Source organism: Monomorium pharaonis, chromosome 1 (genome assembly GCF_013373865.1).
Source record: "Monomorium pharaonis isolate MP-MQ-018 chromosome 1, ASM1337386v2, whole genome shotgun sequence".
NCBI classification, from domain to species: Eukaryota; Metazoa; Arthropoda; class Insecta; order Hymenoptera; family Formicidae; genus Monomorium; species Monomorium pharaonis.
This window is the reverse complement of record NC_050467.1, coordinates 30175632-30193339: the sequence shown is the minus strand read 5'-3', so window position 1 is coordinate 30193339 and position 17708 is coordinate 30175632. Positions and strand designations below refer to the sequence as shown.

Here is a 17708-nt window from a genome sequence, read left to right as displayed (position 1 = left end):
AGAGCGCTTGTTTTCCTTTCCCGTCTTATTCTTATGCGTTGGCACTTGTCGATTAGACTGTTTTGCGAGCAGCGCGTTGGACGTCCGTTCTGGTGATCGTCGTTTCCTGGCTTCGCTCTCTTCAATTATCTTTATCTTTAATGTCTCGGCGTCTGGCAGATCGTCACGAGACTCTATGGCACATCGGAAGGTGTCATAGCTGTCTGGAAGACTATACAATAAGATGATGGCGAGCATGTCTCCATTGACTTCGACGTTCATGGATTGTAATTTGTCCACTGCGTCGAAAAGGTCGTTTAGATGATCCTTTACGTTCCCATCCTCTGGCATCTTCCGCAGCATGAGATTCTTCAGCAGGGCTGCCTTGCGCGCAGGCCCCTTGGACGCGTAGATTGATTCCAGCTTGTCCCAGACGCTTTTGGAAGTATCACAACCTTTGATTTGCTTTAATTCAGACGGATGTATAGAAAGGATGAGATCTGACCTGGCTTTGCGATCCTCGGTAGTCCACGCGTCGTATGCGGCTTGGGATGACGCTCTCGTGTTCGGGTCGGTTGACACGACTGGTCTTGGTTTTTCTCCAGAAACATAGCCCCAGGTATCGTTTTTTATCAGTAGGGCTTCCGCTTGTATCCTCCACGTGTCATAATTGTCCTTAGATAGGAGTTCTAGGCGAGTCGAGTTTATGGTGCTATATGCCATTGTCTTTGTCCGTGTGTGCGAGATTGACTGTACGGTTTTTGCGATTGTTGCGACCGACACTAAACTTCACAAGGCAGTTCGCTGTCTTAGTGACGCGATGCAGAAAAACGGATCTCTCGCTGTGCGACAAGAAGTGCGTTAGTCTGGGCCCATAACCTATAAGATCGAGGTAGTGGGTGACGACGAGAAAATAAACACTTTAGACAATGTTACACGATTTCGTGTATTTAGTAAAGCACAGTATTACAAGGTGTCGATGAGTACAAAAGTAATCACGGTTGAATACTCGACTGTGGAGAGATATATTTGGATGTATTAACTGAAGAAAGGAAAAGTAAGAATAAGAATGCGTGTATACGGTTCGAGTAATGTAAGTATAATCGATAGAGTCGCACTCGGTATCGCGAGTGCCGCGATCGATTATTGGTCCACGTCACCAGTGTTACCAATGGTGCAGTCCAGAACCCCTGCCGGGAGGTCTCAAGTGGATACCGCGTGATGAGGGCGGCCGTGTTGAATATCCAACAACATTTTATTATTTACTGTTAGTTATAATCTATATATTTATATCATGTGTACTATAAATTTTTATTATGGCTTAGAATTACTTTAAATTCTAAAAATTATTTTGGAGAATTTGTTGTTATATAAAAAAGATAAAGTAAATTAAAAATTTATAAAAAACATTTATTACATATACATTAAAATACATGTATATTACATATACATAAAAAAATGTTTTGTAATTTTTTCAAAAAATAAGAAATAAATTAATAAATAGAAATAAATATAAATAACTTGAATATAAAAATTATCAAAGTATATTAAAGTATATTAAATAAATAAAAATAATCCTTATATGGCTCCATCTTATATCTTCCTTCAAACACAACTTTTGTGTGAAACATTTTCCTCTAAAATGCTTTATTTCTGAGATATAAGTCTGTAGCACTTTAAGCGACTCACTCTGTATAATAATAAAATCTCAAAAATAATTTTTCTTTATTTAAAATAATAATGTATTATTATATTAGAAATTTATAATACATGTACTGTAAATATACAAACTTTTACTAATTGCAAATAACAAAACGCAGCCATAAAAAATTATGTTTAAGAATTTACTGTTATATAAAAAACGAATAAATTAAAAATCTATAAAAGAATTTATCTAAAGCATCTAAATCTTTTTAATTTTTAATTTACTTTATTAAAATACATAGAACACGTACTATATACTATATCAGAGTTACTTATCCATTTTAGTCAATTTATTTATGACTATAACTAGCCTTAGTATGTCTCGATGCGCATTATGAAGAGGTTACTTATTATACGCATCGTGCGCTCGCACGCACGCACGCCCACACACACACACACACACACACACACGCACGCACGCACGCACGCACGCACGCACGCACGCACGCACGCACGCACGCACGCACGCACGCACGCACGCACGCACGCACGCACGCACGCACGCACGCACGCACGCACGCACGCACGCACGCACGCACGCACGCACGCACGCACGCACGCACGCACGCACGCACGCACGCACGCACGCACGCACGCACGCACGCACGCACGCACGCACGCACGCACGCACGCACGCACGCACGCACGCACGCACGCACGCACGCACGCACGCACGCACGCACGCACGCACGCACGCACGCACGCACGCACGCACGCACGCACGCACGCACGCACGCACGCACGCACGCACGCACGCACGCACGCACGCACGCACGCACGCACGCACGCACGCACGCACGCACGCACGCACGCACGCACGCACGCACGCACGCACGCACGCACGCACGCACGCACGCACGCACGCACGCACGCACGCACGCACGCACGCACGCACGCACGCACGCACGCACGCACGCACGCACGCACGCACGCACGCACGCACGCACGCACGCACGCACGCACGCACGCACGCACGCACGCACGCACGCACGCACGCACGCACGCACGCACGCACGCACGCACGCACGCACGCACGCACGCACGCACGCACGCACGCACGCACGCACGCACGCACGCACGCACGCACGCACGCACGCACGCACGCACGCACGCACGCACGCACGCACGCACGCACGCACGCACGCACGCACGCACGCACGCACGCACGCACGCACGCACGCACGCACGCACGCACGCACGCACGCACGCACGCACGCACGCACGCACGCACGCACGCACGCACGCACGCACGCACGCACGCACGCACGCACGCACGCACGCACGCACGCACGCACGCACGCACGCACGCACGCACGCACGCACGCACGCACGCACGCACGCACGCACGCACGCACGCACGCACGCACGCACGCACGCACGCACGCACGCACGCACGCACGCACGCACGCACGCACGCACGCACGCACGCACGCACGCACGCACGCACGCACGCACGCACGCACGCACGCACGCACGCACGCACGCACGCACGCACGCACGCACGCACGCACGCACGCACGCACGCACGCACGCACGCACGCACGCACGCACGCACGCACGCACGCACGCACGCACGCACGCACGCACGCACGCACGCACGCACGCACGCACGCACGCACGCACGCACGCACGCACGCACGCACGCACGCACGCACGCACGCACGCACGCACGCACGCACGCACGCACGCACGCACGCACGCACGCACGCACGCACGCACGCACGCACGCACGCACGCACGCACGCACGCACGCACGCACGCACGCACGCACGCACGCACGCACGCACGCACGCACGCACGCACGCACGCACGCACGCACGCACGCACGCACGCACGCACGCACGCACGCACGCACGCACGCACGCACGCACGCACGCACGCACGCACGCACGCACGCACGCACGCACGCACGCACGCACGCACGCACGCACGCACGCACGCACACACACACACACACACACACACACACACACACACACAATGCGTAAAATTTGGCCGGCAACTTCTCATGGTGCGCCTCGGGTAATGCTAATGCTGATGAAAACAAACATAAATAGCCTAAATTGCATAGGTAACTTTGATATGTTATAACTCCGTCAAAAACATCGTATAGATTTCTTTTTTTTTTTTTAATTTGTAGGAAAAAGTTTATATCACTGAAAAAAAAAGTAATATATTCAATAAGATATGTTATTGCGGGCTGCCAATTACAGATATACTCAATACAATAATATATCATCTCAATACAATAATATTTGCTATTAATGCAAGTACAATATGTTGATACTGCGATAGCAGTATCAACATATTGTACTTGCATTAATAGCAAATATTATTGTATTGAGTATTTTATGTAGTTGGCAACCCGCAATCACATATGTTATTGGCTATATTACACTTTTTTTTATGTATAAAAGGAGAAAATTAAAATCTGATAAATGTTCTTTAAAATAAAGATTTCGGGGTGGTCCTGTTTGTCTACGTTCCCGATTGCTTACTGTTTCCTTTGCACACAAATTTTACAGAAATTCCCGATTGCCCAGATTCCCGATTGCCCATATCCCGATTGCCTACTGCTACATTTGCAAACACGCAAAAAAATCAAGATGCAAAAGTACGATTGCACACGTTATATTATTACGCTCATACACATTGCACACGTGACAATTACCACATGGGTTTGCGACTTTCCAGGCACCCCTACCGACGGGTTGCGGGAGGGAGGGCGAAGCCCCCTCTTGCACGCGCGCGCGCGCGCGCGTGTGTGTGTGTGTGTCTACGCTTCGTGCTGTTCCACATGGGTTTGCTACTTTCGAGCATAAAAACCATTATTAAATCAAAGCGCCCAAGTTATTGGAATCGTGCCTTCAGAGTGTATGAGCGCAATGATATCACATGTGCAATGTGTATGAGTGTAATAATATAATGTGTACAATATGCACGTGTATAATAGCGTTACGTGTGCAATGTGTTTGCGCGTAATTATATAACGTGTGCAATGTGTACGTATGCAATAGCGTCACGTGTACATTGTTTATAAACGTAATAATATAATGTGTGCAATGTTCACGTGTGCAATGTGTATGAACGTAATAATATAACGTGTACAATGTATACGTGTGCAATAGCATCACGTGTGCAATGTGTATGCGCGTAATTATATTACGTATGCAATGTGCACGTGTGCAATAGCGTCACGTGTGCAATGTGTATTTTACACCTTGATTATTTTTGTGTGTGCAAATGAAGCAGTAAGTAATTGGGTCGTGGGCAATCGAGAATGTTGGTAATCGGGAATTTCTGCAAAATTTGTGCGCAAACGAAGCAGTAGGTAATCGGGAACGTAGGCAAACGAAATCCACTCAAGATTTCAAGCTTTAAAATGAAAAAAAAAACTTTCCAATGCAATAAATTTTTGTAAAGTTTATTATAGGAAGTTGAGTGAAATTTTGGTATAAATTTTTATTGCGCTAATTTTGTTGCTCAATATATATTCTAACTCTAGAAGGTGCATAATAATTAATAATATTTTATGCCTGCGTTATTAAATATAGGGAAATAGATATATATTACTTCTTAATATATTGATGTTTATTAATTTAAATTTTAATTATTTTAAAAAAGTGAGTCATCTTCAAGTATAATATATTCTCATCCTTCAACATTTCCCTTGTTGGAATTATTTGGATTTATTATTAATAAACATATATTGCTATAACAGAACAGTAAGTAAAATATGATTAAATAAACATTAATACTCTAATATTACGTGATATAATAAATTTTATAATTTTGATCAATTTATTCATAATTTTTGAAAATTACTTCATAAAAAATTAATGAATGAATGTATATGGGCATATATAGTATATACTTTTGATATAATTTGAGAAAATTTTTTTAGATCTATGGTATATTTTGAGGACATTTTGCACTTTAAGGACCATCTTCAATATTTTTCTCGTTTGATATATTTTGAGGACTGTCCTTAAAATTTCTAAATTTTATAGTTTGTAACAATTAAGGACATAAAATAAATATCTTCAAAATAAACCAAATATATATGGATATCTTTTGGTATCTGGTACATTTTAAGAGGTGGTCCCATTTGTCTACGTTGCCTACTGTTTTGTTTGCATACAAATTTTGCAGAAATTCACAATTGCCGATATTCCCGATTGCCCACGTTCCGATTGTTTACTGTTTCATTTGCACACATAAAAATAATCAAAGTACAAAATACACATTGCACACGTAACGCTATTGCACACGTGCACATTGCACACTTTATATTATTACGCTCATACACATTGCACACGTGACGCTATTACACACGTGCACATTGCACACGTTATATTATTAAGCTCATATAAATTGCACACGTGACGCTATTGCACACGTGCCCATTGCACACATTATATTATTACGCTCATACACATTGCACACGTGATGATATTGCACATGTGCACATTGCACACGTGATATTATTACGCTTATACACATTGCACACGTTATATTATTACGCTCATACACATTGCACACGTGATGCTATTACATACGTGCACATTGCACACGTTATATTATTATGTTTATACACATTGCTCACGTGATATAATTACGCGCATACACATTGCACACGTGATAATTACCACATGAGTTTACGACTTTCCATGCACCCTTACCGACAGGGTGGGTGCGGAAGGGGGAGCGAAGCCCCCCCTTGCACCCGCCTGTGTGTGTGTGTGTGTGTGTGTGTGTGTGTGTGTGTGTGTGTCCACGCTTCGTACTGTTCCACATGGGTTATGCAATAGCGTCACGTGTACAATGTGTTTGCGCGTAATTATATCACGTGTGCAATAACGTCACATGTGCAAGGTGTATAAGCGTAATTATATCACGTATTCAATGTAAACGTGTGCAATAGCATCACGTGTACAATGTACATTTTGCACCTTGATTATTTTTGTGTGTGCAAATGAAGCAGTAAGCAATCGGGTCGTGGGCAATCGGGAATGTTGGTAATCGGAAATTTCTGCAAAATTTGTGTACAAACAAAGCAGTAGGTAATCGGGAACGTAGGCAAACGGAACCCACTTCATTATAAGAACACAAGAAACAATTGAAATTTATTTCATGTACTCACAAAATATCTCTATGAATCATGTTTTCTAATCAATTTTCCGACCAATGTTTAAAAATATCGATAAAGTTAAGAAAGCCTGAACAGTCTGCAGCTAAATTTTGGTGCTAATTATAATTTTATTAATTTAATATTTTTAGCTCATATAAACTGCGCACAATTTCGTCAGTCTTGAAAACATAGTTACAGGCTAAATACCGATTCCAACAGATGTTTACAGATATTTTGCATAAATACACGAGAATAGGTTAAATTACGTTCTGCGTCTTTAAAATGTACCAATTATTAAAAAATCAAATAATTGATACAAATTTCTTAAAATTATAATTATCATGACTATAAAGTAACAAAAAGTTTCAATAAAAACAATTAATAAAAGTACATAAATTGCAGAAGAATTAAGCGATGTACAAATGTCCTCATATTAACCAATTAGTATATTACTGCATATGTATATGTCATTGTGTATTGAAATAGACTATATATAAGAAATTATGGAATTTTCAGAAAAACGAGTAGATAATTAAGAAAAACATCTACATTGAACAAATATTATTGACCGTCTCTAATTAAATATATGTATGTAGATATATATGTCGTAAATGTCTCGAAATCATACGTACAATTATAATTACAGGTTATTGGTATAACAATGTTGTGTATGTAAACATGTATGCCTTAAACGTCTTCAAATTATACATATAACTGTACTTATATGCAGGGTTTATATACGGCCGGTACATAAACGTGGAAATACTTGCGTTTGTTTGTAAGTAAGAAGACTAGAGAACAGGAGAGAAAAAAAAATTTTGCGTCTAAAAAAAGATTTCATCTTAGAAAAAGCTTTCTTTTTGCATCTAAAAAAAAATTCATAATTCGTGACATAAAAAAAATTACTAAAAGAATTATTTTGGATTCTTTGTGATATCTGGATAATAGGTATATGAAATAAAAGTATAAAAAAAGTGTACAAAGTATATAAAAAATGTAATATGTAGTATAGATATGTATTGAAAATATAAAAAAGTATTTAAAGATAAATATCTTTCAATTTTATATTCTATATGTCTTAGTATCCTGTTTTATAAATCTGTATTATTATTTTTAAAAAAGTAACGAAAAGTAACGATTTTTTGTTATTTTTAAAGTAACGGTAACGCGTTATTTTTTACGACCGGTAACGAGTAACGGTAACGAGTTACTTTTTATCAAGAGTAACGGTAACGGAGTTACTTTTAAAAAGTAACTTTCCCAGCCCTACTTATATGTTATTGGTATAACATGTAACATTATTATATGTAAGTAATTATATGTATAATTTCAAAACATTTAAGACATACATATGTCATAATAATATGTAAGTAATTATATGTATAATTTCAAAACATTTAAGACATACATATCAACATACATATATATAATTAAAGACAATCAATAGTATATGCTCAATATAGTTGTCTCTAATAATTATCTAATCGTTTTTCTGAAAACTATTCAAAATTTCACATATATGGTTTATTTCAAAGACTTATAATAAATTGATGGTTTAATATGAGGACATTTGTACATTTTATGGATTATTATAAGAACATATTAAAAATATATAATTTAATACAGTTACGTTTTCAGAATAACGTTACAATCTGCGTATTACACAGAAATTGAAAATGTTGACATTAAAATTCGTAGTCTTGTAAATGCAAAGCGTGTCGGAAAGAATAAAAAAAGGTTTCCCAGACCACAAACTTAGTGTCAAAAATTCTCAATTTTTCAGCAGTTTAGACCATGTCGGAAAAGACAAAAATCTTTGACACTGGCAGTTAAGAGATTAAAGAACCGTGTAATACGCAGTTCTGAAAAGTAACTGTAAATCATATAATATTATATCTTTAATATGTCCTTATAATAATCCATACATAACATGTACAAATATCCTAATACTAACCCATCAGTCTATTATTGTATATGTATATGTCCTTGAAATAGACCATATATGTAAAATTATGAATAGTTTTCAGAAAAACAATTAGATAATTATTAAAAACATCTACATTGAGCAAATAGTATTGATTGTCTTTAATTATACAATATGTATGTATGTAGATATATATGTCTTAAATGTTATGAAATTATACGTATAATTACTCCTAAATTTTTTGGAGTAAAATGTCATTCCAAAAGAGTGAATTTTCGACGCGTCGAAACCTTATGTTATGGTTATGTCAACTCGTGTGTGAAGGCTCTGGCCTGTGGCACACGCTTTCCGAAAGACGTAACAATAAGGTTTCGACACATTCGATAGGACGACCGTAATCGTAACCGGCGAAATCAAGTATGTGATTGGTCAAAACCTTACTGTTACATCTTACAGAAAGCATGTACTACAGGCCTAATTCTCTCGCGGCGAAGAAAATTAATTTTTGTATGCGTTAATCGCACTGCAGATGGTCTTTATATAGCGCATCGGCTGCACTTTACTTCGCAGAGAGTATATAAGCCGCTTGCCCGTCTATCAGCGGTACCACGCACTAACTGGCAGGTTGACTCTTCAATTACGAGTGAAATAAATTCACTCAAATAAAACATTCATTCCAATAGAAAGAGTGAAAATGTGCACTTCTTGATGAAAAGTGAAAGAATTCACTTTATATGAGTGAGAAATAACTCCAATCGAGTGAGTTGGTGTGTCACCCCATACTTCAAGTGAGATTTTTACTCTAAAAAATTTAGAGAGTATAATTACATTTTATTAATATTACAATGTTATGTATGCATACAGACATGTATATCTTACATGATTTGAAGTTATACATACAATTATACCAATAACATGTAAGTATAATTATAAATATAATTTTAAAACATTTAAAACGTATATATCAACATATATATAATTAAAAACAATCAATAGTATATGCTCAATATAACTATCTTTAATAATTATCTAATCGTTTTTCTGAAAACTATTCATAATTTCACATATATGGTCTATTTCAAGGACATATACATAAACAATAATAGATTGCTGGGTTAATATGAAGACATTTGTATACTTTATATAAGTAAATAAAATATCGAAAATATTACAAATCTTTGCATGTTTTACTCTAACTGTATCTCAATAGAACATAAAGTCATATTTTTAAACATTAATTTATCTTGTTGTGTACATACTTTTAAAGTCCTCAAAAATGACCATTCATATAAAACTATTAATATTATATAAAATATAATATCATTTTTAATTATAGCTATAAAGTGACATTATTTGGTTCAAACATTAAATCATAAAATGCTTTCAAATTATACATCCATGTTCCCATAATAATGTATACATAAAAAAAATATATATATATATATATTCTCATATTAGCCCAATGACGTATTAATATCTTGCGTCTTCAAATGGACCATATATATAAATTATAAAATATTTTGAGAAAATTGACATAGATATTTATTATAGGAAGCTATATCGATTAAACAATATTAATTGCCTCTAAATATATGCATGTATATGGGTCTTCTTAAAATGTCATCAAAATATATCAAAAGCATATATATATATATATATATATATATATATACATATACATATATATATATGTAATTATATACATATATTTTATATATGTTTCAAAAAATTAAAAAGCATTAAAAGCCAAAATTACTTATATATAATTAAATATAGGTTCCACCATTCAATTTTGGGGAAAACAAAATAATAATTTCTGCTATAAGAGCTGCGCTGAAAGTAATGTTATTTCTTTAGTCACTTTCAATGATTCTCTTTTTCATATGTTCTTATATTAAAACATAAAAACGGATTAATCTTAATAATATATTACACAATATATTACATAATATAGAGCATAAATACATATATTCTTTTTTTTTATTTTACTATATTTTATTTATCTCTAAACTTAACAATAAACTATTACTTTTATTACCGATTAGTACCAATAATAATAATAATGATGATGATAATGATAATGATAATGATAATGATAGTGATGATGATGATGATGATGATGATGATGATGATGATGATGATGATGATGATGATGATGATGATGATGATGATGATGATAATAATGATGATGATAACAATCATTTTTAATTAAAAAAATTAGTTTAAAAGATTGATTAAAAGAAACAATTTTTAATATTTATTTAATAATTATTTACTATATATTCTTACACATTTGTTAATATTTTAATAAAATGCCTAGACGAACAATAAAATATAGTATAGAAGAACAAAAGAAATTGCAACAACAACGTCGTGAAAATAAAGCACAAGCTCAATATAAACGGCGACAAATTATAAAAACAGCAGTTAATAAAAATAATGTAATAATAAATGAAATGTCTGATACTATTTGTATTGCCAGTACATCGTCTACTAATTATGTAACACAACGTACTACATGTGCGGAATATCAATCTCGTTATCGGTTACGTAAAAAAACATACCCTTTAATTATTAATAATATGGTATTAAACAATGATTTAGTTGAACATTATATTGGTCCTATGAATGTATTATGTGTTCATTGCAATGCTAAACATTTTGCTGTTGAAAAAGTTTCTAATAAAGATAATTCGTTTCATGATTGTTGCAATCATGGAGCAGTAGATCTTGAACCTTTACCTACATTCCCTCATTTTTTACGTGCTTTATTCGATGGACATCACGCAAAATCTAATAACTTCTTTCAACATATTCGTAGTTATAATTCTTCATTTTCATTTGCGTCATTTAATGCTAATTTGATTAATTTTCAAAATAACCGACCTGGTCCATATTGTTTTAAAATACAGGGGCAAATATATTATCAAATTAATACAGCATTATACGCTGCACAAAATGAAAGTCCAACTTATGGGCAACTTTTTATTGTCGATCCAAATGAAGCTATAAATCACCGTTTTAATGAAAATTCGAATTTAGATTTCGAAATCTTACAAAATCTTGAGCATGTAATGAGAGAATGTAACATTTTTGCTAAATCATATCAAATGATGAGTGAAGAATTAGAAAATCAACAACAATTACTATCTAATGAGTCGATACCAGAATTACAATTAATATTTACTTTAAAACCTGAAATGGATCGACGTCGATATAATATCCAAAGAATAAATGAAGTTGCTGCCGTTTTTTCTACAACTGCAGATGGAGAAATCCCAGAATCATATGTTACAATACGCAATAAAAATACTAAAACTTTACAAAGCGTTAGTACTATGGATCCAAATGTTGAACCATGGATATATCCATTGTTTTATCCATATGGTACTCAAGGATGGCATTGTCATTTAAAAAAATTAAACAGTAATAGACGAATAACTAGAGGACAATATATTAAGCATCGCATGGCTATTCGTGATGACTTTAATGTTTTCTTATTAGGACGACGTTTATTCCAACAATGGCTTGTAGATAATTATGTAAAAATTGAAAAAGATAGAATGAATTTTTGTAGAGCTCATCAAAAAGAATTACGCTCTGAAACATATCAGGGTTTAATTGATTATATGCAAAATATGGCAAATAATTTAAATGGACATATTGGGAAAATGGTTATACTTCCTTCTACATTTATCGGTTCACCACGTAATATGTTACAAAATTATCAAGATGCAATGGCAATTGTTGCTAAATTTGGTAAACCAGATCTTTTTATCACAATGACTTGTAATCCAAAATGGCGTGAAATTGAAGAAAATCTCTTGTATGATCAACAAGCTTCTGATAGACCTGATATTTGTACACGTGTTTTTAATATTAAAAAAGATTATTTAATAAACTTGATTACTAAACAAAATTTTTTTGGTGAAGTAGCAGCATATTTATATGTCATTGAATTCCAGAAACGAGGTTTGCCTCATATGCATATGTTAATAACTTTAAAACATAATTTTAAAATAACAACTCCACAAATTGTCGATAAATATATATCTGCAGAAATTCCTGATCCAACAGAAAATTGTAATTTACATAATATAGTTATGAAACATATGATACACGGACCTTGTGCCAATTGGTGTTTAGTAAATGGACAATGCTCAAAGCGTTATCCGAGAAATTTTCTGGAGGAAACCAAGATGGATGAAGATGGTTATCCTTACTATTGTCGACGAAATACTGGTACAACTTTTGAACGTCCCGGCGGATATACAGTTGATAATCGTAACGTTGTTCCATATTGTCCTATTTTGTCGATTATATTCAATTGCCATATTAATGTTGAAATAGTTTCCAGCATTAAGTCGGTTAAATATTTATATAAGTATATATATAAAGGTCATGATGCTGCTTCTATAACAATTGAACCAATAACAAATAATACAGTTATTAATCATGATGAAATACATGATTACATCGAAGCTCGTTACGTAGGACCTGTAGAAGCTAGCTGGCGTATACTCGGTAAAAAGTTACAAGATAAAAGTCATTCTATAATTCGTTTACCAGTTCATTTGCCAAATGAACAAAATGTAATTATTGAAAATGATTCCATTGAAGAAGCAATGACTACTGCTGTAAATCAAGTCACTATGTTAATTGATTATTTCGCACTAAATTTACGTGACACAGAAGCAAGAAAATATTTATATACAGAAATTCCACACTATTATACTTTCAAAAAAGAAAAAATTAACGGCAAAAATGTATCACACTGGGTAAAACGGCATAATTATTTTAATTGCATAGGTCGTATGTATTCTGTGAGTCCAACACAAATAGAATTATTTCATTTACGATTATTATTACTAACTATTAAAGGAGCTACAAGTTTTAATAATTTAAGAACTGTAAATGGAGAAACTTATCAAACATTTTCAGAGACATGTTTAGCTTTAGGTTTAATTGAAGATGATGATGAATGGATACGAGCTATGAATGAAGCTGTTGAGTGGATGATGCCACGACAATTACGTAAATTATTTGTACGCATTTTATTACATTGTCAACCATTACATCCTGAACAACTTTGGAAAAGTTTTAAGGTAGCAATATCGGAAGATTATATAAGACATCTCGGTACACTACAAGGACAAAGAAAAGCTTACAAACAAATTAATGTTATGCTTTTAGCTGAAGGAAAAAGCTTTGCTGATTTTCCACAAATGGAACAATTAGCAGAAAATAACGAAGAGGAGGATTACGTGACATTAGAACAAGCTATGGAAATTGGTACTAGACAATATAATCAATTAAATGAAAAGCAAAAAGATATAGTTGACTTAATTTTAAACAAATTAGATAATTATAGTTATAATAATGATAATTGTTATTATATTGATGGTCCAGGAGGAACTGGTAAAACATTTATATATACAACCATTTATTATTTAGCTCAAATTAAAAATAAACGTGTATGTACAATGGCTTTCACAGGCATTGCAGCAACGTTACTTCCTGCTGGAAAAACCATTCATAAAACTTTTGGATTACCAGTTCCATTATTTGCCGATTCATCATCTGCCATTAAAATTCAATCTAAAGAAGCTCAGTATTTAAAAAAAATAGATGTCTTTATTTGGGATGAAGCTCCCATGGCACCACGATATGCTCTAGATATTATGGATCGAACACTCCGTGATATTATGAATAATGATTTACCATTTGGTGGAAAAATTGTTATATTGGGTGGTGATTTTAGACAACTTCTTCCAATTAAAGTACGAGGTACTCGAAGTGAAATTATAAATCTTTCTATTAAATTTAGTAACATATGGAAATATTTTAAAAAGTTTTCTTTAATACAAAACATGCGAGTTTCTCTAAATGAAATTGAATTTGCAAAATTTTTAATAGAAATGGGTGATGGGAAATTGAATGATTCTAATGACAATATTCAAATTCCTGAATGTTGCATAGCTCCATCTGATGCAGATATTGTTACAGATATATATGGTGATTTAATACAAAAAAGAGATTTTAATAAGATAGCTAAATGTGCGATACTTTCAGCGAGAAATATTGATGTAGACGAAATTAATAAACGAGTTGTTGAATTACTAAATGTAACAGAAGAACGAATTTATACAAGTGTAGATAGTGCTGTAAACTGCGGTGATAATGGTGATATTGGTGAATCTTTATTACCAGAATATTTAAATAGTTTGTCTCCATCATGTCTTCCTCCTCATGAATTACGTTTAAGATTAAATTGTATTATTATGTTAATAAGAAACCTTAACATCAATGAAGGACTTTGTAATGGTACTAGATTAATGATCATAGAACTTGGCGATCATTTATTGAAATGCAAGATTTTAACTGGTGATAAAACAGGAGATATTGTTTTTTTAAATCGTATAACATTATACTGTGAAAATGTATATCCTTTTACATTTAAAAGAAGACAATTTCCGATAAAAATAGCCTTTGCTATGACAATTAATAAATCTCAAGGACAAACATTTGATAGAGTAGGAATAGATCTTCGCAAAGATGTTTTTAATCATGGACAACTTTATGTTGCTTTTTCGCGAGTTCGTTCTTGGCAAGCATTAAAAATTTATCTAGGTAAACAACGAGATAATAATAATGTTAAAAATTATGTATATAAAGAAATATATTTATAACATTTATTATTTTTTCGTTTTTAACTATTTGTATTATTAAGAACGTAGATAAAAACTATAGATACATAAGAAATAAACTGATTAATAAAGATAGATACATGGGAAATAAGAAAAATAAATAGATTAAAAATAAATCAATAACATAGATTAAGTAGATAGACGATAATTGAATAGATATTTATAACGCGAAGTACCTAACGGGGATAAAAATTGACATCATTGTCGACTTCGTTTCTCTTGAGATGTATACAACGATAATGAACGGGAAAGTGATTCACTGGTGCCTTTTCTTCAACCAGGTTTTTTTCCACATTCCTGGTGACGGAACTATCAATAGAATAGTTCTGTGCAACTTAAAAGTTTAGTAGGATGGTGTCCCTACTTTACTACATATAAGAATTTTCTTTTTCTTGAAAATCATTCAAGAAAAAACCAGATTTTCTTCCACATACTTGGTGACAGAACTTCTAACAGAATAGTTCTATACAAAAAGATACCCTGGAAATAACCCATTATGATTTCCAAGGTATTCCCAAGCATTAAAACAAAGACACCCGAGGGGGTTTTAGTCGGTAAGAGTCCGGCATAACCTTCACTGAAAGTCGTAGGTTATCCATGAGGATTTCCCCCCCCGATATCAAAAAAAAAAAAATCTAGATGGCTGGAAAACTGATAAACAAATAATAAACAGATGGGTAGTTAGAAAATTAATAAATAGATAAAAATAAATAAAAAAATAAAATAAATAAATAGAAATAGAAATAGAAATATATATTTATTTATATATCTCGTATACATATAAATATATATGCATACTTATATACATTAATGTATATAAGCATATATGTATACACACAGAAAAAAATGTAATATAGCCAATAACATAAGTGATTGCGAGCTACGAACTACATAAAATACTCAATACAATAATATTTACTATTAATGCAAGTACAATGTTGATACTGCAATAGCATATATTATTGTATAGAGTATATCTGTAGTTGGCAGCCCGCAATAACATATCTTATTGAATATGTTATTTTTCTTTCAGGGTACGTATACATATAAATTGAACAAATGGCGCGCGCGTAGCGCGCGCCTGTCTTGTTCTAGTAATTATTAAATTTATAAATATTCTTTATATATATATATATAAAGAATATTTATAAATATATATATATATATATATATATATATATAAAGAATATTTATAAATTTAATAATTATGATAATATATAATATATATAATTTTATATTATTAAGGTAATTGATGGTTTGCACAGAAGACGGTCCAAAGGAGATAAAGGATTTTAAAATTATTGAAATAAGTAAGTAATAAAATTATAAATATATATATATATATACTCACGTTATTGCACAAAAAGAAAAAAAAATGCACAAACCAGCACGAGTACAAAAATCCTTCACCTGTATAAATTAATAAAATTATTAACATTAAACGCAGCAAAATAAAATTCAAATTATATTTATCTAAGTTTTATCAATAATATATATTTTTATAAATTGACTACAAATATACAATGACCGGCGCAAATACCTGGACATGTCATCAAGATATCGAAGGTGCATTAAGAAAGAGGTTACAATAAATATATAAATAATAATACACATTTCAATTCTCTTTTTATCGTGTTATCAATTTATAAAAAAGTAACGCACAAATATATAAAGAGATTGAAATAATCATATTCTGTATTTCCAGATTTTTGACATATCCAGACATTTATACCAGTCAGTGACATAAAAAATTAAAATTTACTTAAGACGTTTATAAAATAACGTGTATGTTATAAAATAACGTATAAAATTACCGTTTCGCTGAAAATTACAAATTTCGTCCCACAAACAACAACGCAAGCTACTATCGTATCTCTTGACAATAGACACAATCACTAACAATTAATAATTGATCGTATACAACCACTTTCCGAAACGCGCTATCAGCGCCGTGATATCAGAAAAAGTACATGCACCCTTCCTGCTTATCGACTTAAAAAATCCCTATAAAACCATATACCATATACCATAAAAGTCACGTGGGTCGCAAACGGCTCGCTCGCGCCACGCGTTAGCTCGTGTCAAACCATGTGTAGTGTATTGATGGGTCACATAGATCGCCAGTGGCTCGCTCGCGCCACGCGCCAGCTCCCACTAAGAGTATGTTCCATTTTATGCATGATGCACATAATGCATTTTGACAAACAACAAGGATAAACGATGCACCATGCATATTATGCGTGAAACGGAACACATTCTAAGT

At 34.2% G+C, this 17708-nt stretch overlaps 1 protein-coding gene across 1 annotated transcript; it reads left to right on the top strand.

Annotated features, from left to right (window-relative positions):
* The first annotated feature begins 11851 nt into the window (after positions 1-11851).
* Positions 11852-15074, top strand: LOC118646824. Its single transcript, XM_036290554.1, has 5 exons — positions 11852-12599; positions 12840-14030; positions 14367-14525; positions 14655-14930; positions 15031-15074. The coding sequence occupies exons 1-5, from the start codon at positions 11852-11854 to the stop codon at positions 15072-15074; spliced, it is 2418 nt and encodes an 805-aa protein (XP_036146447.1).
* Positions 15075-17708: the final 2634 nt, after the last annotated feature.

Excerpts from the sequence above, each read along its gene's own strand:
- LOC118646824 (XM_036290554.1), top strand. The coding sequence starts at position 11,852 with ATGAGTGAAGAATTAGAAAATCAACAACAATTACTATCTAATGAGTCG. Across the intron at positions 12,600-12,839 it reads TTCTGATAGACCTGATATTT|TTATGAAACATATGATACAC; the intron begins GTACACGTGTTT and ends TACATAATATAG. Across the intron at positions 14,526-14,654 it reads TCTTCCAATTAAAGTACGAG|AAATGGGTGATGGGAAATTG; the intron begins GTACTCGAAGTG and ends AATTTTTAATAG.